Source organism: Amphiura filiformis, chromosome 15 (genome assembly GCF_039555335.1).
Source record: "Amphiura filiformis chromosome 15, Afil_fr2py, whole genome shotgun sequence".
In the NCBI taxonomy this organism is placed as follows: Eukaryota; Metazoa; Echinodermata; class Ophiuroidea; order Amphilepidida; family Amphiuridae; genus Amphiura; species Amphiura filiformis.
The window spans coordinates 10,775,880-10,803,515 of record NC_092642.1 but is presented as its reverse complement, the minus strand read 5'-3'; the positions used below and the strand labels follow the sequence as shown (position 1 = coordinate 10,803,515).

At 36.7% G+C, this 27,636-nt stretch overlaps 2 protein-coding genes across 2 annotated transcripts in view; one reads left to right on the top strand and one right to left on the bottom strand.

Annotated features, from left to right (window-relative positions):
- The window catches only part of LOC140171236 (uncharacterized), a 29,913-nt gene extending 18,006 nt beyond the window's left edge, over positions 1 to 11,907 (bottom strand). Inside the window, exons 1-2 of the mRNA XM_072194459.1 lie at positions 11,627 to 11,907; positions 220 to 301 (exon numbers count right to left, since the gene is read on the bottom strand). Of these exons, the coding sequence (XP_072050560.1) occupies positions 220 to 301; positions 11,627 to 11,677 (133 nt within the window). The 5' untranslated portion in view covers positions 11,678 to 11,907. The remainder of the gene's footprint in view (positions 1 to 219; positions 302 to 11,626) is intronic.
- A 67-nt stretch (positions 11,908 to 11,974) lies between these two features.
- LOC140171237 (mitochondrial import inner membrane translocase subunit Tim17-B-like) lies at positions 11,975 to 26,284 on the top strand. The gene is made up of 6 exons (XM_072194460.1): positions 11,975 to 12,065; positions 19,413 to 19,512; positions 21,776 to 21,839; positions 22,782 to 22,910; positions 23,893 to 24,003; positions 24,863 to 26,284. The coding sequence occupies exons 1-6, from the start codon at positions 12,040 to 12,042 to the stop codon at positions 24,943 to 24,945; spliced, it is 513 nt and encodes a 170-aa protein (XP_072050561.1). The 5' UTR covers positions 11,975 to 12,039; the 3' UTR covers positions 24,946 to 26,284.
- Positions 26,285 to 27,636: the final 1,352 nt, after the last annotated feature.

Here is a 27,636-nt window from a genome sequence, read left to right as displayed (position 1 = left end):
GTATAGCTTTCTGCAGGTATAAAAAAAACCATGAAGCCTGAAGTTATAGTTTATTTGGAAGATCTATCCCTCAGTAAAATGAAATATTGGTAACATCCCATAATTGGATAGTTACCAAATCCTAACATCTTTTTTCTTGAAATGTTATCTACTATTACTGCGCAGACCCAGGCCAGCCGGGCCACCCCTCCCTTGGCAGGAATCAGATACCATACTTACAGTTATGTGAGCACCCTGGCAGAATCATGGCAGTCTTCAAGAATTCATAACAAATGGAGCATCGTAGTAAATTATCTATAGTCTGAAAAGCAATAAAATTGGACACATCAATTGTGCTGATAACAATTTTACCATTTTACTTAAATTTTTTTTTACCATCTGCCAGACCTGTGTACATTACATGTAGACTGATGCAATGGATTCCAAGTTACCCGTCTGTATCACTTTTTCATTTTTGAATAGTCAATCTGATGTGATAATGTGATAACTCTCAAGATGTTACCCGTCTGTATCACTTTTTCATTTTTGAATAGTCAATCTGATGTGATAATGTGATAACTCTCAAGATGTTCCTATGTTAATAACATCTCCAGAATTGACCACCTCCCACTTTAATGCACTTATAATTATATACAAAAGGTAAGATAAAGAGAAATTTGAGATCCCTCCGGTGGGTCACCTTCGCCAAGCATATACGAAACGAGTCCACCTGAATCAGGGCTGCCAACTCCCGTGCATTGAGCATCTGCGGCTTCTGAGCATGAGACTTACACATCAAGCACTTTGACTTTCTCTTATGCCAAGGCAGTAAAAAAAGGGGGTAGGAACAACAATTTATTTTTATAATGCATGACATTTTGCTAATTTGGCAGCTCAGTCTTGGCGCGAGATTTACTACCTTGGCATGAGATTATACTACCTTGACATGAGACCATGAGAAAGTGGCTGCATGCGTGAGACTCACTCACACCCACGGTGCGCACGGCATTGTGGGAAATGCGCACTGCATTGTGGAAAATTGTCAGATCTGTACACGTTGTGCACGATTTTGTCAGTGTTGCCAGATAAAAATGATGTAGGGAAAAAGAAATTGCCCCTGCGACTGCGAGAGCGCTGCACTCGCCATCCAACGAGTGTGTTTGCCGGCCATTTAGTTGTTTTATTTCGCAAAGAGGGGTACTGTTTTGTTAATCTCAAGAAATTATGACAGGATTTGTCTGGAATAAGATAATTATATACAATACATATTGATTTTCTGTACCATTTTTTAAAAACGACTGGACTAGAAGTGTAGCTATACAAGCTGTTTGTGCAACGCTACAATTTCACAAATCTTTGTCACCCAATGTAACTCGGTTAATTGCGAATCGGTCTGACAAGGTCAGGTCACAGACCTCTGTGGTCAGGTCATATCCGCGTCATAACAAACATCATTGTTGTAGCCGAGAGAGCAAGTGTGAGAGCTGGACCCTTTTCGTGTTCTGGACACGGTTTGTCATAAATATATTGGCGATGTCCAGTGTTTATGGACACTTTTTACATACAGGTATGTTTGATCGTGATAGGGTAGATTCGATAGCTGTACAAATTGTACAAAATATCAATTTGATACAGACCTAACATTATGTACACAAATATTTTGGTCCACACATTGTGCATGTATTGAGTTATTTGAGATGTGCTGTGATCACTGCTGTCAAGCTACCCCCAAATTCTGCACAACATGCTGAAAATGAAAATTTTTTTACCCGAGACTTGTCAAAATATTGAAAAATCATGTGCTCCATTAAGCATAGAAAGTGCACAAAACACTTCCCATTCAAACGCATGAGGTCATGTGTCATAAGGTGGGACTATGCCGGATCCGTTACATTTCTCTCCTCTTTCAGGTTTAACTTGTTGATTTACAGACGCACTTATTTGAATCTGCAACTGCGAAATCCAACATGCCGTAGTATTACCCGGGGACGGTGTTAGGGGATGCCATTTTCATAGGAAGGGGGGTTATGATGAATATGTCGGAGACTGGAGTAAATTTTTTATGTCTCCCCATCGTGGGGGGTGGTGCAATAATTATGTGTAGGCCTACCCCGGGTGGTGAATTCTCAAAATGGTCTGCCAAAAATCGCTTCCCCCCCCCCCTTTGATAAGCCAAAAACTTTTGCCCCTCCCTTTTGATGTGCCAAAAAATCTTTGCCCCCCCCCTTACACATGCAAGATTTTGGGAAACCGACTTTAAAACCTTAAAATGTCTAGTATCATATAATGTGAGCGCAGCGAACAGGAAATTTTGCATATTTGAACGTGTTCCTAACGTTTTCCTACACCTTTTTAGGGCGTAATATAAAATGGTACCCAAAATTTGCTTGCCCCCTTCGACCTGCCAAAAATCGCTTGACCCCCTTTTGACCTGCCAAAAAATGCTTGCCCCCCCCTTTTGGCCTGCCAAAAAATCTTTGCCCCCTTTAATTCACCACCCCAGGGGTACACATAATTATTGCACTACCCCTGGGCTAAAATGCATGCGCGCGCAGCGTGCGCAAAATTTTGAGTCAACAGCTTATATATAAGGCCAAGGAAAGTCGATTTTGAGTTTCCCGTCACCCGCCCCTCACTTCTGACACTTCATTTTCTGACCCTCACTTGAATTCATTATATAATTTTCAAAAAAATACCGACAAAAACTGGTTATATTTGCAACAAAATTGATGAATATCCATTTATTTTTTTGGAAAAATCAAAATCAAAACATACATTTTGCTGTCAACCTTGCAGACTCTTATAGTATACTTTTGAATCTCATTTGGGCTAAAGTTAACATCCATCTTCATGTGAGTGAGCGCGAGTGGCAAATAACAACACATTTTACATGCATGTTGGTCATATAATGAAAGGCAGAAAAATAATGAATAATGAATAATTAGCGAGTTTGGTGGATTTTGGATTTTTCTTACCAACCCCCACAAATTTGGTATCACTGGAAAGAGCATTGAAAAAGAAAGCCAATGATGCAATAAGTACCCCAATACGACAAAGTATAGGGAAGTTATGCCCTTTTAAAGGTCAAAAATGTCCGTTTTGTGTCTGACGATTTTTGTCTTACACAAGGTCTACCAACATTTGGAATACACTTTTGAAACCAGTTTAATAACACTTTGAGTAGTTGAATTTATGAATTATATGCTGTTGCAAGACTTTTTATGTATAAACTTAACTAAATATTATATCAACCTCATAGCTTAAAGTATAGGGTCATGTTTTTTGAGGTGGGCACCCAAAAAAGGTGGAGCTGTCACATTTTCCAAAAATTGTTATCTTCTTATTCCTATATTTTGGCTAGAATCCATCATGAAGAGATGGTTTTGGTCTTATTTTGAAGATAAATTATTAATTTAATGAAAAAATAACAAATACAGTTGAACAAATGTAATTAATTAATTACAACTGCTTAATTAAGTTAATTAGTCAGGGGTGGAGCCGGTAGAGGAGGAGCCGGTAGAGGAGGAGCTCTGTGTAATTCCAATGGGAAGTTGGTGTTCATTAATAAAATTTGTTCACTTTGTTGCCTAGTAGTAGTAGAAGTAAAACATAATGTTAATCTGACTTTTTAACTTTCTATAATTATAATTGCCTCTAGGTAATCTTAATAAATTTAATAATTAAGGATTTAATGGGCTAAAGTTCAATTAATGCAGTGGAATGTGTGTCATGCAATACAGTGGGCTTTAAATTTTGCATGCATGAAAAAAGGAATGAAAATAAATTTAATTAAATGTCATAAATAGATCTTTTGGTTTTAAATTGTTTTAAATCTTCTCAAAGGAGATTATTACAGTCAAAAGGATTTAATCTGATGACATATTGATCTCTAGTTATTGTTAGTTTATTGATGTAGGTTTATTGTGCATGTATATGCCTACATGTAGACCTACATGTACCATTGTGACAAATTATTCACTGTATATTGATTTTTGGAACACCCTATGGGAATTAGATATTTAAATGTGATATTATAGCAATTCTTTAAACTATTTTGAATACATATTCCAAATTTAAAGTGTATTTGCTTTCAATTAATGGCACTTTAGGGAAATGTTACATTAAATTAAGCAATTTAAAATACAACTTTTTTCACACCCTGTATAACACAATGGGCTTAACAAATATAGTGCAAACTATATATTTTATGAAAGGACTAATTGTGTACATTCCAAATATCAAGTTCATTTTCCAATTTAATATACTATGTATATTGGAGTGGTAAAGAAATGTAATTTTTTAGGTATTTTTGAGTGGAATCACCCTGTATATTTTTTTGGCACACCCTGTATATCCACCCAAGCTTTACAGATTTGCAATCCTGACAATATATGCTTTATAAAAATGTATACTTTTACATAGTTTGGGTGAAAACTTTTAGAAATATTATCAGAAACTAGAGGTATACCCGTATGGCCGTATGCATTAATGAATTTATTTATTTATTTAACTGACCATTTCTTTCTTCAGTTAAAGGGTTAATATAGCCTAATACAATCACCAGCATAAAGTGGTATAGGTCTAATCCTGGGGACTTTTATTTATCATAGCCTGATTCCTCAGATTTATTTTACCAAGTTAATAAGCTCAATCCAGCTGATAGTGTACTGTTTCACCCCATTGACCCCTTATGACCTTTGACCCTGGATGACCTATTGGATGACCTTTGACCTCAGATGACATCACTTATTTACCGGTAATTAACTACATCAATTAATAAATATATTTTTATTGTTTTACTGACTACACTTTGTTTCTTCCTTCATTTAGTGGGTTATAAAACCCACAGTGGAAGACATTGGCTTGATAGCAAGAGTTGGTATATTGTGCAAGGCCTATACATGTATCAGCATGATCAGAACATATCATCAGAGCTATTTATAGATTAACAGAGAGGGCATTCAGGGTGCAATATACCATACTGTGGATTTTGGATAAAACAAACAAAATATCACATTTTCGCCGATTTTGAGCCCAATCCTTTACCGATCTCGACCAAATGTGACCTCCGCATTCCCCTCGCATCAAGGAGTCCACCCTCCGAGTTACAGCCCAATCGGACCAAGTTTAAAATTTGACCTTTGTCCTTCGACCTCCGATGTCGACCGAAGGTAGCTTACGACACTCCCCGTATTTTTCTGCATCCCCCGTGCGAATTTGGCGATATGAATTACAGCCCAATCGGACCAAGTTGCAAATTTGACCTTTGACCTTCGACCTCCGATTTTCGACCTCCGATTTCGACCGAAGGTAGCTTAGGACACTCCCCGTATTTTCCTTGATCTCCCGTATGAATTACAGCCCAATCGGACCAAGTTTAAAATTTGACCTTTGACCTTCGACCTCCGATTTCGACCAAAGGTAGCTTACGACACTCCCGTATTTTCTGCATCCCCGTGCGAATTTGGCGAGGCTGGGATCAAAACTGACGGAGCCTTTTACACACATACATACACACAACATTAGGCAAATTATAGTAAGATACAAAAAAGGTATTGATTTTTGACAAATTGCAAGATGTGACGCAATTGGGTCCCACCTCAAATAAAAATTCCTTTAAAAGGAATAGGGCGAGCAAATGAAAAATTGTCAAGAGAAATGAAAGAATGAGTAACCCTTCACGATAAAAAAAACAGGGAAAATATGACACAACATCGATTTCCAATGGAGGAATAACACAAAACGTATAAACAAAGTTAAAAGAGTTTTTAACTTTTTTCCGTTTATGTTATTCCCCCATTGGAGGTTGTGTCATATTTTCCCTGATTTTAATCTTATCCATTGCTTATCCTTTGGTTCCCTGCTGGTCAGTTGGAACAGATTTTCCCTGTTTTTATATTAACCCTTCACATCATAACAGAAGACGTTTTATGTTAACATTTTATATAAAACATTGTTATAAAATTTTTGTAGATAATAGTTATTTACAACATTTTCGTAATCATACCTAGAGTGTTTTTTTATCATCAGATAGAAAGACTTCTTCTCTGGTGAGACAACAGGGCTGGGGTATCTTTCCATATCAAAGTTTCAAAATCTGTCATATCAATTTCCTCAATATGTTGTTTTGATACAACTTATGAGGGGAAAAGTTTGATTTTACAATATTTCGATATTATTTTTTAACTTTGTAACTTTATCATGATTAACATAACTGTATTTCAAAGTGTCAAACTATATCATTATTTTGTCCCAACAAATATAATCCAGGGAATAAAATATTCATTCTTATGTTTATTTATTTTATTCAACCTGGGCCATTTCTACTGGTACTATATACATGCAGGACAGCGCTAGGCTGCACATGCATTCTAATAATTTGTCTATAATACGAGTACATTATACAAGCATCAGCCAGCACAATTTGTCACAAGATTTGAAAAGTAAATAGCCTATGTTCACACTGAACACAATGCACATACAGGCTGTAAAGTACATACTGAAGCTTTCAGTATAAAATGATATATATGACCTTCACGATGCTATTAATTTAGCCCAAAGATTAGGAAAAATAGGAAAACTGGAGAACTGGTACTGTTCAAATAAAAACATCTGCAAATCTTGCTGCAATTTCCAAATAGTATTTCTATTACTTAAATAATTATTTTTGTTATTTCTTTTAATACAAACACATTACTGCCTATGATGACTTTATCGTATTACTTAAATATCAAAATCAAGTAATAATTACAAAACTCACCGTAAACTATCCCTCTGTGGGTTTTTGGGTATATAACCAGCACACATATTTTCTGCAAACACTGCATGAGAAAAAGTAGGTCAATAGTCAGAGAAATATAGGGCGGGTGCGGCTACGCCGCACCTCGCCCAAAAACATGACCATAGGTAAAGACAACTTTAGATACATTTGTCAGCATTTCACAAAATCCTACCTTTTACTACCTACCCATTTTGTACCATGAACAACAACACTAAGGTGCAAATATCATTTTGCTGACTACACAGGAGTGATTCAAATGGTATATCAACTTACCAGAAGTAGTTAAACAATAATTTGGAGATCTCCCTTTCTGAAATCTTCTAGAAGTTGACATGAATACACTGGTTTCTCATGTTCATACACAACATTATACCAGGATGGGTCACACACAGTGCATTATGGGAAGATGTTTTAGGACAATTGATAGTTATCACTAACACCAAACACGCACACCCCACAAAATATTCACATCCCAGAAAACCAGCGTCGACTGAGGTTTTTCCAATGCAGTGATGTAATTGTGTTTATAAACTGCAATGCATCCTGGGAAGACATACAACACTTTCAGGGTTTCCCTATTCCAGTGCCCAATATTTTGATATCACACGATATCTGTTCCCATCATGCACATGGTGCTAAGAATTTGTTGATGCGGAAAGTGGATTGATTAGGCTAAGTAAAAAATAAAACATGTTTCACGTCAGAAATTACGAAAAAAAGGAGGAAGAGGGGCTTTTTATTTTCTATTTTTATCGCAAAATTGGTGTAAATACCCATACTTGGAGCTGTTTTAGCGTACAATCCGTACATACAATAATGCCTGGAAAAAGGAGGAGGCCCTTTTTATTTGTTGTTCTGAGAGTTATACCCCTCTAATGATCACAAAACCTTCCTAAAATGTTTCTTGTATCTTAACAAGGCTATAGAAAGCATCCCAACTTCCTAGACATATTTTTTGAAAAGTTATAACTGAATTTCAAAAATAAAAATTTATTTGAGAAAACCTCAAAAAAGGAAGCGGGAGGGGACGTGAAACATGTGTATTTTTTTATTTGGCCTTATATATTTCTTTTATACACAAAATGTCTTAAAACGTGTTACAAATTATCTTTAAATTAGTAATAATTACATGAAATATGATCATAAATCACATAAGATGATGCTCTCAATGCGGCACCAGCGCCGCGGCACCAAGAAGTTCTGGCTTCGACGACACATTTTGACAATGGTGATGATCACGTAATTTCCACATTTAGCTGTTGTGCTTCCTTGTGATAGCCCCAATCCCAATGAAACTTTGGCGATATACTCAGAAAATTCTAAATTTTATCACAATCTATGTTTCATATATGTTTCATCAACTCCTATATGCATTTTAAACTGATTTTGAGAGTAGAAAATCGCAAAATTATCTGGTATTTTTCACCTAATTTGGCAGGGTTTCAAATCCGACGCGAACCCGCGAACCGGTTCGCGTGAAGGTTCTCGCCGGGTTGCAACTGGGCGAACCAAAATTGGTCTAAGATCACATTTTGTGTTATTTTTACCTTTTTTACTACAACGAAATGTGATTTAATAATCTCATTAATCCATGAATATAATTCTGAAATGTTGGGGAAAAAAAGGCAAAGTTTTCATCATTTTAGCTGTCGATTACTTTATATTGTACGATCACGTACAGAGCGTGAAAGTTTCGCCCTGGCCTGTGTTTACAACTCACCATCCCATAATAATAGATATGACCTCGCTAGTAATAAAAGCGTCTATGTCATTGGTCTTCATCTCACGTATTTCCACCAATCACGGCAACTCTTTCTTACCAAAGAGTCGGGTCATATGAATAATTAATCATGACATGAATAATTAATCGTTAAATGGCATCGCCAATTTAAAGCTTATTATATAATTATTACACGCATGTGCTCACCTTAATAACATCATTAGTGCATAAAAAATATATAATTCTGAAATGTTTGGGGGGAAAGGCAAAGATTTCATCATTTTAGCTGTCAATTTATTGTACGATCACGAACAGAAAGCACAGTGAGCATGAAATTCATGGCCCATGTAATTTTAGTGTTTACAAACGATCACCCCCATAATAATAGCCGTGACCTCGCTAGTAATGAAAGTCTCCTTCATTGGTTTGTATCGCTTTCACCTTGCCTATTTCCACCAATCACGGCATCTCTTTCTTACGAAAGTGTCTGGTAAACATGAATAATTAATCGTAACATGAATAATTAATCGTCAAATGAGCGTCGTCATTTTATTACACACGTGCTCACCCTTTACCCGATGTACAAAATAATACGTGGAATAAATTTAATTTAATTTGCATTTCATTTGAAAAGATATGGTTTAAAATTGCGAATCATATAACAGTACATACAAAAGCTATTTTAAGCAATTTTCAGCTTAACATTTAAGGAAATTTGTAATAAATTTAGGTATGAATAAATCAAGTGAAATTAGGGGTATTATTGCGTATATGGTATATTTTCATGTTTTGACATCTCTTCATCGCGTAGCTAGCAGTAGGAGATTGGGTCATCCGCCGCCTCAAATTCTCCAAAAATAGAACTCATACAGGTGTAAAACCTTTTAAACTGCACTATATTTAATACATGAATGTTATGTTGAGGTCTCATTAATGCATGATAGGTAAGTCACAGCGATAGTCGAAGTTCAATAAGCTTAAAGAAAGTTGCTGAGCTTGCTGTGTACAGTCAGTGTAGTCAGTATTTTACGTTCGGTAAACTAAAATTACTTTCAGGATTCAAAGTTGAAAAAAAGATAATCAACTTGGTTTTGTTATTAATAATGTTATAGGAAGTTGCATACAAATTCCCACCTATTTATAGGGTATTATGATTTTACAGGGTTTTTTTTTCTCAATATTTTGCGGGAATCGAAAGCCTGGTTCTGATGAGAACCAAAGGTTCTCGCAAAAGCCATTTGCGAGAACCTAAACTGGTTCCCGCAATTGATTGCGAATTTGAACCCCTGTTTGGACTGATCGCACTCCGTTTCTGCTTCGTCTGAATGAGTTTATTTTGGTATCAGAAGAAAGGTCATTCTTTGAACTTTGACATGATATGAATATTTACATCATCAGATACAGTTGTGTAGTAATTATAAACAACGTTGTTGTTTCGAGGTCAGTAGGAAAATGACGTCGGATCTGATTAGACCGTAGAATTTTCACTCTACGTACGTCATATCCAATGTAAGGTTGGTTTTCGTGCAAAAAATGAAAATATGTGCATATGTGGGTAGATTCATCTATATATTTACCAATTATGTTTATATTTGTCGATATGGCACTTTTGAACCCTAAAATAAATCAAGTTTGTGAACAATTTTTACACACGATCAGATATAAACTGGAAAATCCTAATTCCACCGAACTCGCTAGAATAATGAAAAAGTTACCTCACTTGTTTTCAGATATTATGTATGTGACAGGAAACTCAAAATCGGCTGTTAGTGGCCTAACCCCATATTTTTGGTGTTAACAATATAACTTCCCAATTTTTGGTCTAAAAATTCTACGACCCCCCCATCAATGTTACGACTTACGTAACTTTTATACCGGTACTGTTCAAGTTAATTTGAGACGTCAGACGAGACACTTTTAAAAATAAATAGTAATTGGTATTGCCATTGGCTGCGACTGCGTGGAACCAAACATACGTACCGGTCAGGCTTCCCGTTAGTGTGCGTCATTGCGTCCAGACGCGTATTTTACAAATATGGACGCAAGTTCACATGGCTAATCAAGTATTTTGCGTCCATGTCACATGCATGTGGACGCAGACAAAACTTCAAAATCTAATCATTAATTGATGATAAAAATACTGAAATTTTTATTCTTTTATATTTTAAGATAATAAAAGCCCCAAAATTTTGACCCACCTGCTTAAGAATTGTAGTAAAATCTGTAATATTTGTAAATGCAACGTCAGGAAATCGTGCACTTTTTGCAAGCTTTCCGTACGATCGCTGTTTGATGGGAAAGTCCCCATTGATGCTTTGTTTACAGTAAACAAAGCATCTAACGTGCGGCTAACATGCAGTTAATGTTTGTTTAATTATTTATCACAAGCTGACAATATTTAGTTTTTAATGTTTTAAGTTTATTTTCTCATAAATAATCTACGTTTACTTTATTAGTATTATTGTTACGATGAATAAAAGCAATTTTAAAGACAAAATCCAAATGATAACCTTGTTTTGTATTATTTGTGGCAGCGCGTGTTTTAGCTTTATATAGCATCAACAACACGTTTTAAAATTAAAAAACCCGGAAGTAAAAGTACGAAAATTTGCGCATGTTTTGCAGCTGTTTCTGAGCACGTTTCGGACCAAAACTGACACAGAAATGAGAAAAATTATCATAGCGATTGGAGATGGAATACATGAATATCACGGCGAAAATGCACTTTTATTTTATCAATTTGATGAAGTGTACACCCGGGGTACGGGTACGTGTGTTACCAACAAGAGGCTGTCGTTCTGATCATGGAATCCCGCAGAATTTCCCGGTATGATTGATCGTGAATTTCAGATGGACGCACAAAAATATGTCTGGACGCAAGTTTTTTCAACCTTGTCAGCAAACTTGCGTCACACATGACGCACATTTTAAAATCCTTAACGGGAACCCTGGTACCGGTGGATATCAATTTTAGTAAAATGTCATTATCATGTCAATCAATGACAATGCAAATTTTAAAAGATTTTTTTTTTGACAATTTATAAGCTTACTCTAAATTAATCTAATGACGTAATTGTAATTGTAAAATCATGTACTAAAAAAAAAATTTGTTTACAGGCTTACTAAATCAGTAGGCGCTAGCTTACCCGTAGCTCCGTCATTGAGCTTGGCCAATCTGTAGGGTCAGTGATCTCCATAAAAAGAAAGCAAGTGCTATACTTCTTGGTTTAGCACCAGAAGCAGCCAAGAATAGTGCGAATAAATCTCACTGTTTCGAAAGGTAGACGAATTCGGAAGCTTGGCGATGGCGCGAAGTCTTGTAAATAAAGGTCAAAGGTCATTAAAGTTCCCTTTTCAGCTCTTACACAACCAATGCTAGCGTCGCATTTAATTTTTATGTTGTGAAATACCATACCAAGAGCGTGCTTGATGTTGCTTGTGTAAGCAGCTAACCAATTTCTGATTTTGCTGGTACCGAATCATTTTCTTGTAGCAGTCATCAGTATGATCAACTCTTGATCTTAATTTTCACAGGGAACCAATCACTTACGACATCGCAATGGAAGAATACGCACGTGAACCTTGGTAAGCTTTTTCTAAGAAATTTGATAATTTGTAGGAATTCGATCGACTTAAATTTACAATTATAGGAAAGTTAAACATTTCTATTTTGTTTATTATCCATAAAATAAAGCAGTCTGAGATTGGTTGTAGTGTTACAACCGAAACTTGTTGTTGATATCGTTTACAAATTAAAAATTTCTGCCGAATTCGGCAGGTTTGCCTTCTAAATCTAATCTTGTTTTGTTTGTTACAATCACTGACAATGGTTTAGTTACTTAGAAACATAAAAGGATAGGGCTACTTGTGTTGTTTTTTCTGACAGCACTAAGATCCAGTAAAAAGTGGTATATTAAAAGGTTAGAATTTAAGTAAACAAATCATGTTGAACATGTTGAAAAAGATGATGCAACTTAGACTGCGGAACTCAGTCCTCAATGATAGTCAGTCATTTATCTTTTGGTCGTTATATGACTATCATTTGAGGGACTGAGTTGTTATAATATATCTTCCGAGGTGCAATTTCAGACAATAGCTGGGGATTAGTGGGGCAGAGGTTATCTATTGAATCCTTTCATGCAGTGTCCGATTTACAAATTTTTTCCTACCTGCACTGGTGCATGTAGCCCAAAATTTCTACATGCACAGCAAAAAGTGTGCATGCACCAAAATTAAAGCAAACATAAAATCACATTGAATCACGATCATTGTCAGTTAAGCTTGTAATAATATTCCCGGCTCCACTGTCATTGTCATTTTTTATATGCCGATCACTCACCGATTTCTTAGCCAAAACACTGGATGCTGTGGCTTCATCTGTTCTAGAACTAGTCGCCGACGAGGTGCACGATTTCCAGAATGATGCAAGTGTTTTTTGAGGTATTTCCTTTTTTGCTGGACATTATTATGATTATTTTCCGTACGTAAACAAATATTTCCCACGGTTTAAATTCCGGTTCTTTTTTTTTCAATAAAATGAAAATGACAGCTTCTACATGTGCGAGGGTATCGGGAATTGGTGGATGACATCACATTACGCTAGCCCCTCTAAGGGAAGTCATAGTCTCGGACCAGACTGTATGTGGCTATCTCGAATGTTCGTTAGGATCGACAAGTATCAGACCGGCGCAAACTGGCTGTGTAGAAGACTAGGAAGTCAATGAAAAAAAAGTGACAGTTCTCACGTGATAGGGGTATCGGGAATTGTCGTGCATTTGCGCCAGCCCTGATAATGAAGTCAGGATGTTGCGCTAAAAATAGATTGGGTTTTCCAAATCGGACTGACTGCTTGTTTACTTTTGTATTGCCTTGTCATATCGCTAGCGCTAAAATCGTACATGCACGCGTGCAGGCAGGTAGTGAAAAGCTGCATGCACAGAGGGAATGTTACATGCACTGGTGCAGGTATGCACAACCCACGGCACCGACGGCATATTGCCGTGGGTGCCCACCCCCATTGCCGCAATGCCCTCAAAATATGGCCTTTACCGACGGCAGTCACTTGCCGTGCCCCTAAATGAAGTTGCCGTGGGTGCCCTAGCCGGCCAGCCCTGCCCCTTCATTATAAAATCATTAACAAGTACTGGTTAAATCCCAGCAAAATTGTGGAAAATTAAATCGAAAATCTTGAACACGATCGCTATTTTGAGCATCGTAACCCAGCTATCAATCACAGTATACACAATAGTTTGTTGTGAATTAATATTCATTACCCCTACGTAGCTTACATATTCAGCCAATCACATCGGCTTATACATTATCTGGTTACTAGAAATCTGACTTCATTTTCTCGATTGGTCAGAGAAATACCTTCAACGCATACTATAGACCAATCAGAAACGCTGTTAGTAACTATAGCTTCCTTGACCTTGTGTCGTGAACAAAATCTGAGTTCTGGGCAAATCAATTGTTCTCTCGATTATCAAACATTGACTTCCCATTGCAAACCGATGGCGATACCCTTCCGGTATCGTCTTATCTTGTACATGGGAGCCCATCTCTAGATATGTTTTGCACGAAATAGTTTTTATCCCGGCGAATTTGATCAATATTATTACCAAAGTTACAGCTGTTTCATCGCTATTTTCGAGTCAGTTTTGCAGCTCAGAACTTGGGATCGCAAAATTTAAGTAAATTAAACTGTATTATAAAGCAGGTTTTTTAAGCAATCAGGTTAGTTTTAGTGTAAAGTTGAGAGTCAAATTTTACTTTGGTGTCGAATTCAGCTGACGGTAATGCATCTATTCGCTTTTGAAAAATTGCCTTGGTGCCCTTCTCAAATTTTCAACAGTTGCCTTGATGCCCTTTTGAAATATTACAAATTGCCGTGCTGCCTTGCCTTTTCAGTGAAAATCCACGGCAATTATCAACTTGCCCTAAAAAAGTTGCCGTGCCCCTTCAGATCCTTAATTCGAGGGCTGGGTATGCAGGTGGTAAATCGAACACTGCTTTCATGACCACTGAAGCATAGTCAAGTCTGCCAGGACACTCGGCACAAATTGAAAGACCATGTGAACTCTCGACAAAAGAATGCATGCATGTCAGGTCATCGACACCAATTTGGTGTTTGTTATGACACCAATTTGGTGTTTGTTATGCACCTCGAAATATGTACCTTAAAGTCTGTGTCTAGATGCAACTTAACAACAAATCTAACATTTGTCTAACATGTCTAACCAAATGTCTATTTAAATTAATATTAATCATGAATGGTGTGTCAAACTGCATGCAGCATGTGTCATAAGAACACAGCCCATCCTCATGTAAGCATACATGAAATTAGGTTATTCAGTTTTATTCTGGTATTTGGTATCCCAGGCAAACCTTAAGGGGGCGCAAGTTAAATCACTACGCATTTTATGTAAGAACGAAATTCGGCTAATATAGTCCATAGTGAATATGAGATTGTAGCAACCATATCTACCGACATGTTCACTTTAAATCACTCAAAATCAGCTCATATGAATTCGACAAGTGTCTTCAATGATAAGATGCAGAAAAAAACGGACATTTAATCTCAAAAGCAATTCTCTGTGGCGGATGAAGACAACTTCCGATTTTGAAATGTGAGTGGTGAATTTAGTATATTTTTAGGCCATATTTTTTGCACCGCGAAATAGCGAAAAAAGTCAACGGTCATCGATATATGCCGACAAAAGTTTTTGAATCTACAGAAACAGAGCTTTAATTTGATACCAAATTTATTTTGCCAAGTATTGCAGGGGCGCCAGGAATGGCGCTCGAGGTAGGCCAAATCACACGTTATCCTATGGGGCGCTTATTTAGTGTTGCGCCCCCCTTGTAACGGCCGTCGTTATGAACGCGTTCTTTTCACATTCTTCGCGCAAAATAAGAAATGCGTTTCATGAAATGTGTTCTATTTCAATCATGATGATAAACAAGTTTTACAAAAAGTCACCCTGATGAATTATTATTGGGAAAAACGCTTTAGGGACGCACCATTTGATACTCAGGGGGGGGGTAGGAAGTTGGGGTCGGGGAAGAAATTTTTTTCGCCCGCCCGGCAAGCTGCGAAGTTTTTTTTTCACCACCCGGTAAGAAGTTTTTTTTTTTAAATTTTTTTTTTTTAGACGCAGTTGGGTGGGGAAGGTTTTTTTTTTTTTTTAGTGTTGGTGGGGAAAGTTTTTTTTTTTGCTCATGTAGTGGGTGAAGTTTTTTTTTTTGAAAAACTTCCTACCCCCACCCTGAGTATCTAATGGTGCGTCCCTTATTGGCCGAGCAGGCTCCGTCAAAGTTAATAGACATTGTTAATCTGCATGAAGCCGTTTTGCTGCATATTCAGTAGGCCTATGCAAAAAGATCATAATTGTTACTACTGAAACAGGGGGGGGGGTGTTTATACTTCACACTCATTAAACAAGTGCTTTCCAAAACAAAATGGCAAGACAGATAATCTAGAAAAGAAATTAAACTTGGTTCAAAGACGTGCTTAAATTGTTGTCTGTCACCAGTTTAGTGAGTTTTGTACAAACTCTCGCATATTGGGGGAAAAGTTGAAATATGCGATTTTCCGCGTTTGGCTAATGAAAGTCAATTCCCAGTTTCCCGTTACATTATTTTTCATAACTGTGTAGATGACCATTTCATTATTCATTATTCATTATTTTATACCATTTCATTATTGCATCTGTTACAGGTGTAAACCAATAACTACCCATGTATACATGTGATAAATCACAGTTTGAAGTTTACAGATGTAGTTTACAACCACATGAAGGTGATTGTACAACTATTATCAAAAGTTTCACAATATTTTTTACGGGATGAGATCAGAGCAGATCAAAAAGTGCGGGACAGAGAATTGAGTAGGCTGTAGGTATTCATTAATAATTCATTATTAACCATATACCATGCTCCTACTGCAAAGAAAATCCCTGAAAATCAACAGAAAGAGATTTATGATATATTTAAAACCACAATTATTTATTTGTATGTTAAAGTTTGTTAGAAATCAACATTTTATTCAAAATAATGAAATATTTGGCCAGCAAATTGTTTTGAGCGGAGTAGGGTAACGGAAAACTGGGAATCAACTTTCATTAGCCTTTCGGCACTGATCTTTAAAACAACATTTCTCTTGAACGAAATGTCGCAGAGACATGAAATCTTCGGTGTTGAGCTACAAATTTTCTCTAGTTTAATTAACAAGTGACAAATGTGGATTTTGAAAACTTTTAAATCCTTATAAGGGGGCGCAACACTAAATCACTACGCATTTTATGTAAGAACGAAATTCTGCTAATATAGTCCATAGTGAATATGAGATTGTTTAGCGACCATATCTACCGACATGTTCACTTTAAATCACTCAAAATCAGCTCATATGAATTCGACAAGTGTCTTCAATGATAAGATGCAGAAAAAACCGGACATTTAATCTCAAAAGCAATTCTCTGTGGCGGATGAAGACAACTTCCGATTTTGAAATGTGAGTGGTGAATTTAGTATATTTTTAGGCCATATTTTTTGCACCGCGAAATAGCGAAAAAAAGTCAACGGTCATCGATATATGCCGACAAAAGTTTTTGAATCTACAGAAACAGAGTCATCAGTAGACAAGGGGCGGTCTACATGTCTCATTCTTAGGTACTTTGTCCTGAAGAAATCAGAGCTACTCCTGACGAAAGCTTGACAGTTCTAAACTTGTCCGACGGTGAACACGCTAAAAACCCACTAATTGTTATGAATTCCCGTCGTAAAAGCCTATCCCACAATTTGTTTAACCTCTACGGGGAGGACGGCAAGAAATATTCCAAGAAATATAAGAAACTACTATGCAAGAATGCTACACTGCACAATCAATTGCTCTTCCAACGAAGATGCAGAGACAATGATATTGTTCCTAAAGGTCTAATGCCCACAACGGGTCTCAAGTCTAATAAAGCAAAACGCATTATGCTACAAGCTGGTCTATCTCTTGTCAAAGCCACGATTAATGAAAATCGACAGCAAGTGCAACGTATATCCAATGAAGTAAATCAAACGTACAATTGGCTCAAAGATAATATGAATGAAATGGATTTTAAAACTGTATCACGTGTGGCCAAGATAGCAGCCGACAAAACATACTCATGTGTTAAGCAAGAACATCTTCAGAAATTTGCCTGTCTAAAACAAGAAAACCTGCCGGTCAACATACTAAGGCGTGATTGGCGAAATAAGAGTGACTTTCCTCAAAATACAGTCCGCAATGAAAGTAGTAGGGAACTTAGTGAATCTGAAAATGCTATCTTAAGCAAAGGCATGAATTTCTCACCAACTCCGGTCAAAGAGTTAATAGCAGCGACCGAACACGGCTTAAAAGACTTATGTGAAGGTGAAGCCAACCTAGTGCGAAGTGATGTTCTCAGGGTTCTCAAGAAAGCCAAAGTTCCTCAACCAAATATATCTCGAGAAGAGAGAGAAGCGTTGAATTCACTCAAGAATGATGATTCCATAATTGTCCTTCCAGCAGACAAGGGGCGGTCTACCGTTGTTATGGACAAAGACGAACCCGCTAAAAACCCACTAATTGTTATGAATTCCCGTCGTAAAAGCCTATCCCACAATTTAATTTGATACCAAATTTATTTTGCCAAGTATTGCAGGGGCGCCAGGAATGGCGCTCAAGTAGGCCGAAATCACACGTTATCCTACAATGTATGGGACGCTTATTTAGTGTTGCGCCCCCTTAATTAACACATTTGCTAGTCAGCCAAATTCGCCTAGAACATAATACATAATTTACATAGAAATATAAAAGAACTGGCCTAAGAAGGAAACCTACATAAATATGTTGTCTATACTTCACTTAACCCAAATATATGATTTTTTATGGTGATAAGTCACTCGCACATGGAATTTTGAGGATTTTGATAGCAGTTCCATTCAAAAAGCTGCTATCAACATGAGACTAAGATCTAGAAACACCACCGAAATGCTTTTTTTGGGAATTTTGCTAGCTGAATCTTTTTGATGAAAGTCAATCTTTGACAAGATGTAACTTCGCTACGGAAAGTGCTATGAAAAAAAGGTTTTCAGTTTTCAGTTTTGGCTTTCTTTACTCAAGGGCTTTAATTTGATATATAAAATGATGCAGTTTGATGGCAAATTTGAATGCACCTGGCATACCTAGTTTTTTTATTTTCTGTTTTTATCACAAAATCAGTGTTATTCTGAGAAGTAGCCCCCTCTAATTTATCACAAAACCTTACAAAGGTGTTTCTGGTATATTATTAGCAAGGCAAGGCTATAGAAAGCATAGCCTTCCTAGACATATTTTTTGAAAAGTTAAAACTGAATTTCAAAAAATAAAAATATCATTGAAGAAATCAAAGGAAGCAGGAGGGGATGTGAAACATGTTTATTTTTTTATTAGGCCTAATCCCTGTCATGATGCCAGGCTTGAGTATAGGGCCCTTGCACAGTAGGTCAATAGGTCAAACTAAGTGAAGTCAGTCAAGTGTGGTGGAGGACAAGCAAGCAAAGTTTTCTGCACTGTTTCAATGCACAGTCATGCTCTGAGACAGGAAAACTAGTCTTTAAAACACAATTTCATCATTAAAATTGTAAATTTTTGCTGAAAAAATAAAGAAATATTTCTGAACAATTCCTCTGGTGAAAAATTAATATTAAATGGAGATAACTGAACTTTTTTTTTGTCATGAACCGGAGTTTTCCCCCATTGCTCAGTGCAGTGAACAGTGCTTTGTTTGTCCTCCAGCAAAATCGCCAAGGCATGGATCAATACAAAAAAGTTGCAGGCTGTGCAAGCGCTCTATACTTACCCAAGGTAATAATGATATATCTGGCTACAAAAACTTTCTGCAGAATAACTAACTATTCTTTCCATTGAATTCTTTGTAATTTCAGCCCCTGGAGGATAGTGGATGATTGCGGAGGTGCTTTTTCTATGGGGTGTATAGGAGGAGGTGTCATTCATACAATATTAGGAGCAAGGAATGCACCAGCAGTAAGTTCATACAATATTTTTTAATCTTGATATGCACCCTTTCTATTAACATCCTAATATTTCTATTCAATTAGGAAGTACATGTAACTGGTGCACCATTTAAAGGGGATGACCCTATTGGTTTAGGTCAGGATATCAAACTCTGGTATTGTCAAATATCATCGCACCCTATTTATTACATCCATTTTCAGTGCAAATTATTCAGCTCAATTAGCAAGCCAATATGTTGGTACGCAGGAACTGCATTGTGGTCCCAATGATTGTAAACAGAGAAACAAGTATGCTGTTTTAAATTTTATTTACAGTTTCTTTTGAGAAGAAATAGTGATATGTGACCGTACAGCACGAATGAGCCGTAAATGTCCTCAATTGTATTCCGAGTTACAGTGTAAAATGGGCATGAAGGTCGTATTCATTGGTACCTCAATTTGGTGCTACGTGTACCTCATTTAAGGCCAGAGTAATGGAAGACACATTCGTCAACGACCGAATTTGAGATTTGTTGATATTTATCAACACTAAGATGTATTCTTTCACTTGAAACTGATAAAATACAACTTGCTAATATTTATTTGTATTTTTGCTTGATTTATTTCACTCTTTTCAACTCTAAAAGTCACATGGCTCAAGACAGCTTAGTAAATTGGCGGAAATAATGAGTCAGAAATGCTTGCGAATCACGAAATATTGTGATTACTGGCACGATTCGCGTCAAGCGTGACGCCGGCGCAACTCTCTGGCGTATGTCCAACGCCAGTCAAGGCGCATTCGGTATGTTGTTAACGCCAGCAAATGTGGTGTAAACAAAACAAACATTTGCAGTCAAAATGCCACTTGGATTTTTTAATTATTTTGAATTTTGGCGCACTGAAAGCAGAAATTATAGATTCATTGGTGCAAAAAGATGCATATTTAGACCATGCACCAGATACAGCTTTTACAAGTGTGAAAGTCTTACCGTTTTAAAATTTAAGGACGTTTTGTGCATAATTTTGACATTTTTTTACTAAAACGTCGATTTCTCAGAGTTCACTTTTGACAATATTGCGGGATTTTTGTGACAAGATAACTCAAAAAATATGCAAGCAAAGGGTAAACTTTTTGCACTATCCTTTAGAGTACATCAAAGTCTAGGGAAGGTTTTTTCATTTTTTCAAAATATTTGTTTTAAATAAAAATATACACCATTATGTGCAATTTTTAGATTAATAGAATGACAAAATGGCTTTTTTCACATGTTTTTTTCAATATTTCGAAAAAAGAGACGAATTTCAAAAAAATAAAAAAACCTTCCCTAAGTTCATGTCTCTTCTTCATGAAAAGTTAACTGAATTTTTTTTACTTCGAACAGATTTTTTTCTAAGTTGTCACAAAAAAATTAGAGTAAAAAGTGAATTTTTGTGATTTTTTCAAAAACTTGAGATTTTTGAACAAATCTGACGTCACCATGGGATTCCTTGACTCATTTCCTTTCCAAAAATGTATAGTTTTATATACTTTGGACATACAATTCAGAAATAATGAAGCTCGAAAAGGTCCATGTTCTCTCCCATTACTCTGCCCTTAATGAGATACACGTAGCACCAAATTGAAATACCTATGAATATGACCTTCATGCCCATTTTACACTGTAACTCGGAATACAATTGAGGACATTTACGGCTCATTCGTGCTGTACGGTCACATATATCAATATATAGTTTACTTATTTATGCAGAAGTTGATGATTTTCATAACAAAGTTAATTGATAGAGTGCCAGTTGTAAATATTCCAGACCTGCCAACTGTCTGTCTCTCTTTTGGGGATTTCCAAAGTGAAAAAGAGGGACAGTCCTTCTTTCTGAAAATTTCAGTGATAGCAAATTCAAATTTAAGAACAGCACTACAGCAGAAAATTATGCAAATTTCATTTGAAAATTTTCCTATTGCATTCTCCTTATTGTGATAAATTTAGACCTGTAAAACCTTCCCTGAACTCTGAAAGTATGGCACACCTCAACTCTTTGAATGTGTCTGTTCCTGGTTTGTGTCATGTATGTACAAGGTTGTGTTTCCTCAATGTCCCTCTTTCTGACTTAAAAGATTGGCAGGTCTGTAATTCTCTTACTGAGTGACAAGATAGTGATCAGTATACTAAATTGATGTTAAAGTCTCCTGGTTGAATACAGGAGGTTGAGGTTGGACTACTTTCAATTATAGATTTATTTTAAATCACTCAAGGAATAAATATGATAGTAACATTGTTCTTATTTCCTTCTTTCAGGGTTATAGAAACAGATTTATTGGTAGTCTTGTAGCTGTTAAAACAAAAGCACCTATAGTGGGTGGTAAGTATTCATATGGACTACAATTGTCCTAAAATCATAGTTTGAATATGAGATATCCCAAAAGGATAGATGACATGACAATTGACATTAATCTCCCACGCAGAGGGTGTTAATTTTATATGGAGTCAGCCATTCAAGTAACCCCATTTGAAATTCACACTCCCTGTGTGGAAGATTGAGGTAATCTCTTCCATATCGGGTGTATGGGTTTCAACTGGACTAGCCCATTGGCAATTGCCTTGTAAACATAGCTGGCTGACAAGCTGGATGTTTAGTTGTGAATTTCAATCTTTTAGTAAATCTTATCTAAAGACATTTGTTAAAACTATATATAATCAGAACTTTGAGCTTGCAGTATGTATGCACTGTTCCAAAAGTATTCAATAATATGTTGAGAGTTTAATGGGCACAAACCACAGCCACTTGTTCTATGGGCAGGTTGATCAAGAAATAAGCTTGGGCCCAGGATACAGTGTATATCAGACAATTGTTTGTGAATTGTAGTTGGGCATAGAAGCGAGTCAAGAGACACTATTAACCCTAACATCCATAGATGCCACAAAATACCACAATGAAAACCACTACGCATGCGTGAATCCCAGGGTCTGCGATGACGCAATCACCCTAAGTGTTAAATGCTCACAAAATTGCTGCCTGGGGCAGCGTTACCCGGGTAGCTACCGGTCCGTGATCGTGTGCTTGGCATACGGAGGGTTTAAGGTTCGAATCCCGGGAGTGCCAAGTGACTTCTTTCTTCATCTTCTCTCCTTTTTTGTTTCTTCTTTAACTTCCGATAGCAAAAAGCAGGGTTGGGTGTTAGGGTTAATATTAACTATGTTCTTTACAAACAGCATTTGTGCATTTTGAACCTAAAATACACAGTTTTGTATAATCACCATTTACCATGTGAAATAAGTTGTGGTATTATTTGAATGTTTGCAGGTAATTTTGCAGTATGGGGAGGTCTATTTTCCACATTTGATTGTGCTCTAGTACACATACGACAGAAAGAAGACCCATGGAATTCTATTACATCAGGGGCACTCACAGGAGCAGTATTAGCAGCAAGAAGTAAGACAGATATGATTAGCTAATTTATGTATCTTGAATCTTGATGTGATACACAAACATTTGCCAAGGTTTTTGTTCAATACATAAAATTCCTGTGACATTGAAAGATATGTGGATATTGTAAAGAAGGAAAATGCATGATATGAAGTAAAGAAATATCATTTAAGTGACCTAACATCAAGCAAGTTGGGCAGTTCAAGTATTTTCTTCGGTTAAACTTTTTTGGTGAATTCTTTGTCAATCTTTATCGCATCTTGCTCGGGCTTTAAAATGATTCGCTAAATAAACCAGCAGTGTCCAAAAACAACCCTTTGTTGTCAAAACATATAAAACACATATTTATATACATCTACATTACCAGCATTACATCAATGCTGCAATTGCCATTTGCAGCCTAATATATCTTTGCTTAAGCTGCGCTGGTTGTATTTGACATTACTTTTATACTGTAATCTTAAAGCATGTATCCCTGGGTATAAATAATTTAGACAAGGGACGGTCTTCAGTGAACGGCTCTTTTCAGAGCTACCAAAATCTTTATATTAGCAGATAGGCGAAATCTGCTTGTTCTCTGTTGACAAGGGGCAGTCTTCAGTGAACGGCTCTTTTCAGAGTCATCAGTAGACAAGGGGTGGTCTACATGTCTCATTCTTACTGTACTTTGTCCTGAAGAAGTCAGAGCTACTCCTGACGAAAGCTTGACAGTTCTAAACTTGTCCGACGGCGAACCCGCTAAAAAACCCACTAATTGTTTTGAATTCCCATCGTAAAAGCCTATCCCACAATTTAAATATAAATAATTAAGACCACATGTTGTTTTAGGACCATTAAATCGGTGCCACAAGTCCACATGCTCAACATTTCTGTGACATCTGCATCTCTCTACACACCACTGTATGTTGTGATTAAAATAAACCTGAACTGATCTTCAGATTTTGCAACAGATTATATTGTAATGTGGACCTCTATTTTTGTTTTGCAGGTGGAGCAATGGCTATGGCAGGGTCAGCCATGATAGGCGGTGTGCTGTTAGCAATGATTGAAGGCATCGGTATCCTCATGACAAGAATGTCAGCTGAACAATTTAGGCCAAGTAAGGAACACTTTCAATGATCATATATCACAATTAACCTTTTTATTAAATCCCATAAGCCTTTGCGGGTAGACATGAGATATTGTCATTTGATGTCACGCCGATGTTTGCCATTATTGGTTATTCCTCGACCCAATATTTAGCACTTATTGTAACTGCCCAGTTAGGCTGTGATGTGCACAGTAACAATGTTCGCATCAGTGTGACAACATCAGTGGTCTACCCGCTTATGGGATTTACGGAAAAGGTCAAACTTTATTGGAGAAATGGGGAACTCTTATAGCCCTATAGTTTGATCAGCTTGTAATTGGCAGGCCTTTAAACATCGCGGATTAATATCTATATACTAGTATTTTACTTAGAGAATTGTTTTGAGACATCTTCCCAGAAGCATCACATATTATTTATTAAGTCATATACTTTGTCTACTTTCTTTAGAACGCACACTATGGACTAGGCAGATCAACTATAGCACTCTTAACCTCTTAACATGGGTTTAAAATGTGGCCTTTGCCCTTTCACATTGAAGATATACATTTGTTTCCCAAAAAGACCTACAAATGTAATGTCTTTTTTTTTTGGGGGGGGGGGGAGATGTTTATCTTCAATGCGAAAGGTCAATTTTCAAATGATGGATGGCTTTTCCTCCCAGCTACACACTTTTAAAAGTACATATCATTAGATAAAGTTTACTTTGAGGACTGTTAAAAGAATAACAGCATAACAGAATACTGCAAAAAAATCACAAAATTTGATTTTACTTAACTGACTCGAGGAAGGCATGTCTATTATAATAGTGGAGGGGTGGTATGGGTCTGGGTTTGAATTTAACCTTAATTTGTTTTTCTGTTCATTGCAGTTAATCCCACAATGGAAGATCCATCACAGCTAGGGCCAAAAGATTCACAACAGTTTGGAGGCGGCGGGATGCAGTATCAGTGACGATAGCTAGTCCTGGACTATGCTTTTTATTTGGACTGTATATGATAGACAATATATTATTATGTGTTTTATGTCCTGGATGCAGTGCTATTACCACCAGTTCACTCTCAAAATGTGGCTCACAAAATTAAGTCATGTTTCTAAAATAATTGGCAAAAAACTGGTTTTTTTTTAATTGAGAAAAACAATTGTTTTACACCAAATCTAATAGCAAATAGTGACTTGAGGAGGTTGCAAGACAATGTTAGGTCTACATGAGCACTGTTCTTAATATTTAGATTTAATCTGACACACAGTTGAAATTTTATTTTTTAACACTGCATCTAAGATACAGGAACACTGCAGCTTAATCACGCTGTGTTGAATCATGGCGTCCAGTGGGGCATCACAATAGCTTTGTCAAATCACAGTTGTGATATACTACTGTAGACAGTGCATATTGTATGAAAAGCTGATGTCACATAATCTGTTTTTTGAAGAAAATGAAAAGAGATGGTCATGTGATTTATCAGTCATGTTTCCAATATGTCTAGATGACAAACTAGACGCAGGCGACTCGGATGTTAATTGTGATTTACCCTGTTGATATTTTCTGGTAAGGATCAAGCTATAATTAAAGACAGAGAATTTATCGCGTCTGACGTCATCTGTCAATCAAATTTGATCACGTTTTGTTTACAATTTTGTTAATTTTGCACCTTCAAACATGCAAACCATCTCAAAAGTTAGGTCTTTATAGTAGGAAACTTTCTTTGGCGAAGGCACCATGTCAACAATGCTGCTTTTTGCCTTGTAAAAGTACGTATTTTTCGCCATTTGCTGCAATTCCTTTTCTCCGATCAGCACCAGATAGATCGGTCTTCCTTTACGCGATTAACCTGTGTAAACCAATCAAGGATCGTAATTGACAGTGACATCAGACGCGATAAATTCTTTTTATCTCTGTCTTTAATTATAATAGTAATTGCATTGATTGCATGTTGTAAGTGTAGCTGTCATGTAAGGTTAATGGTAAATAGTCATGACCAGGAGAGAAATGCTGACAGGTGGGCATTTGACCACTCCTCGGTGTCATATGCTGTGGTGGATTTTCACCACTTTGCCCTCGCTATCCATCAGTCTGCCCTCCCTGGTGTATTGGCTGTCGAAGTGACGTAATAATCGGATTAACTACCATAGCAATAGATGAATAATTTTTTTTGAAAGATCGCCCTGCATTACAAGCAGATTGCACTAATTACCTGTGTATGTCACCAAACAGATACCACATGAACGATGTCGTGCAGGGCGATCAATTACAAATTCTTAGTCAGTGGGAGTGGTCTAGTTCGTAGACACATTTCTGATTGGACAATCGTATGATTTGGTGCTGTCTATCAGGGCGTGAAGCGACCCCACGTCATCATGCGTCTTGATAATTCGTAACACGCGTGTAGAGGTGCGGCGTATGTATCGCGCTGGATGCGTGAGACTAGTGCGGAATCGCGAGCAGCGCTAACAATACTGCGCAACAGAATACGTGAAGTTGTAAACAAGTTTCGTTCATTTTATAATGAGTTTTTTTTTTTAAAAAATTTGTTTACAGTTATTAAAATAATATTTAACTGACTAAGAATGAGAATAAGCGATAGGAATTTTTATTTTGCCTATCCTCTACCTATGATAGGCGACAGGCAGGTCCAATATTTTTATCGTAGTGGATACGGCTGCCGGCATCCACTACTCAAAATATTGGACCTGCCTGTCGCCTATCACACGGTAGAGGATAGGCAAAATAAAATTCCTATCGTTATTCTCTAATTGTATTCATCCATTGCTATGGTAGTTAATGCGATTAATTACGTCACTTCGACAGCGAATACTGGTATCAATGGTTAAGAGAAATGATAATTGCATGACATGATGGCACCGGCAAGGTTCAAGCAATTGAAGCCCTTTAATGCTGCACCATCATACCCTCTTGATTGATAGGTGTCATGTAACATCCAGCTCATCGATGTCATTATCTTAATCATCATCATCTTCAGTGAGTAATTTATCAGAAAATGGTATTGATGGCAACCAACCTTTTCCAATATATAAACTAATTGCAACCCTTCATGAGCAGATCCAGTTCTTAATTCCTGACAAGCTTACTTGTATGACTATTCTGTGACTGAATTGAAATATAGAGTACCTTTAATGCCAATATATTAATGCTGCTGTTCTGATTATGTAATAACTTGCATTGACTCTAGATATCTTTGGGATCACACAACTATACTTCAACTCAAGTTTGGTAGTGACATCTGCGCTTTTATGCGGTTGCACCGCAAACCACCCGTGTATGTGTTGGTAACGATTGGTTACAGCGACCAGCGAAATATGCACAACTGTAACGCCATCACTACTGAACTTGAGGTGAAAGTATAGAGTTCCAATTTGCAGTGGAAAGAAATCTTTTGGGTAGTTTCAATCAAGTTCTGCTTTATACTTACTGCATACAATATAGATTTAAAACGTGAATTTCAAAAATACAGCTTTCAATCTTGATTTCTTGTTTCCTTTTGTATAGTTTTGTAAAAATATTATTAAGAAATATACATTTATCCTGTATTTTAAGTTATGTTGTTAAGTAAAATATTATGTCACAATTTTAATTTTCCTTAAATCTGTTGTAATAAAGCAAACAAGTCTTTTGCTTGCTTTAAT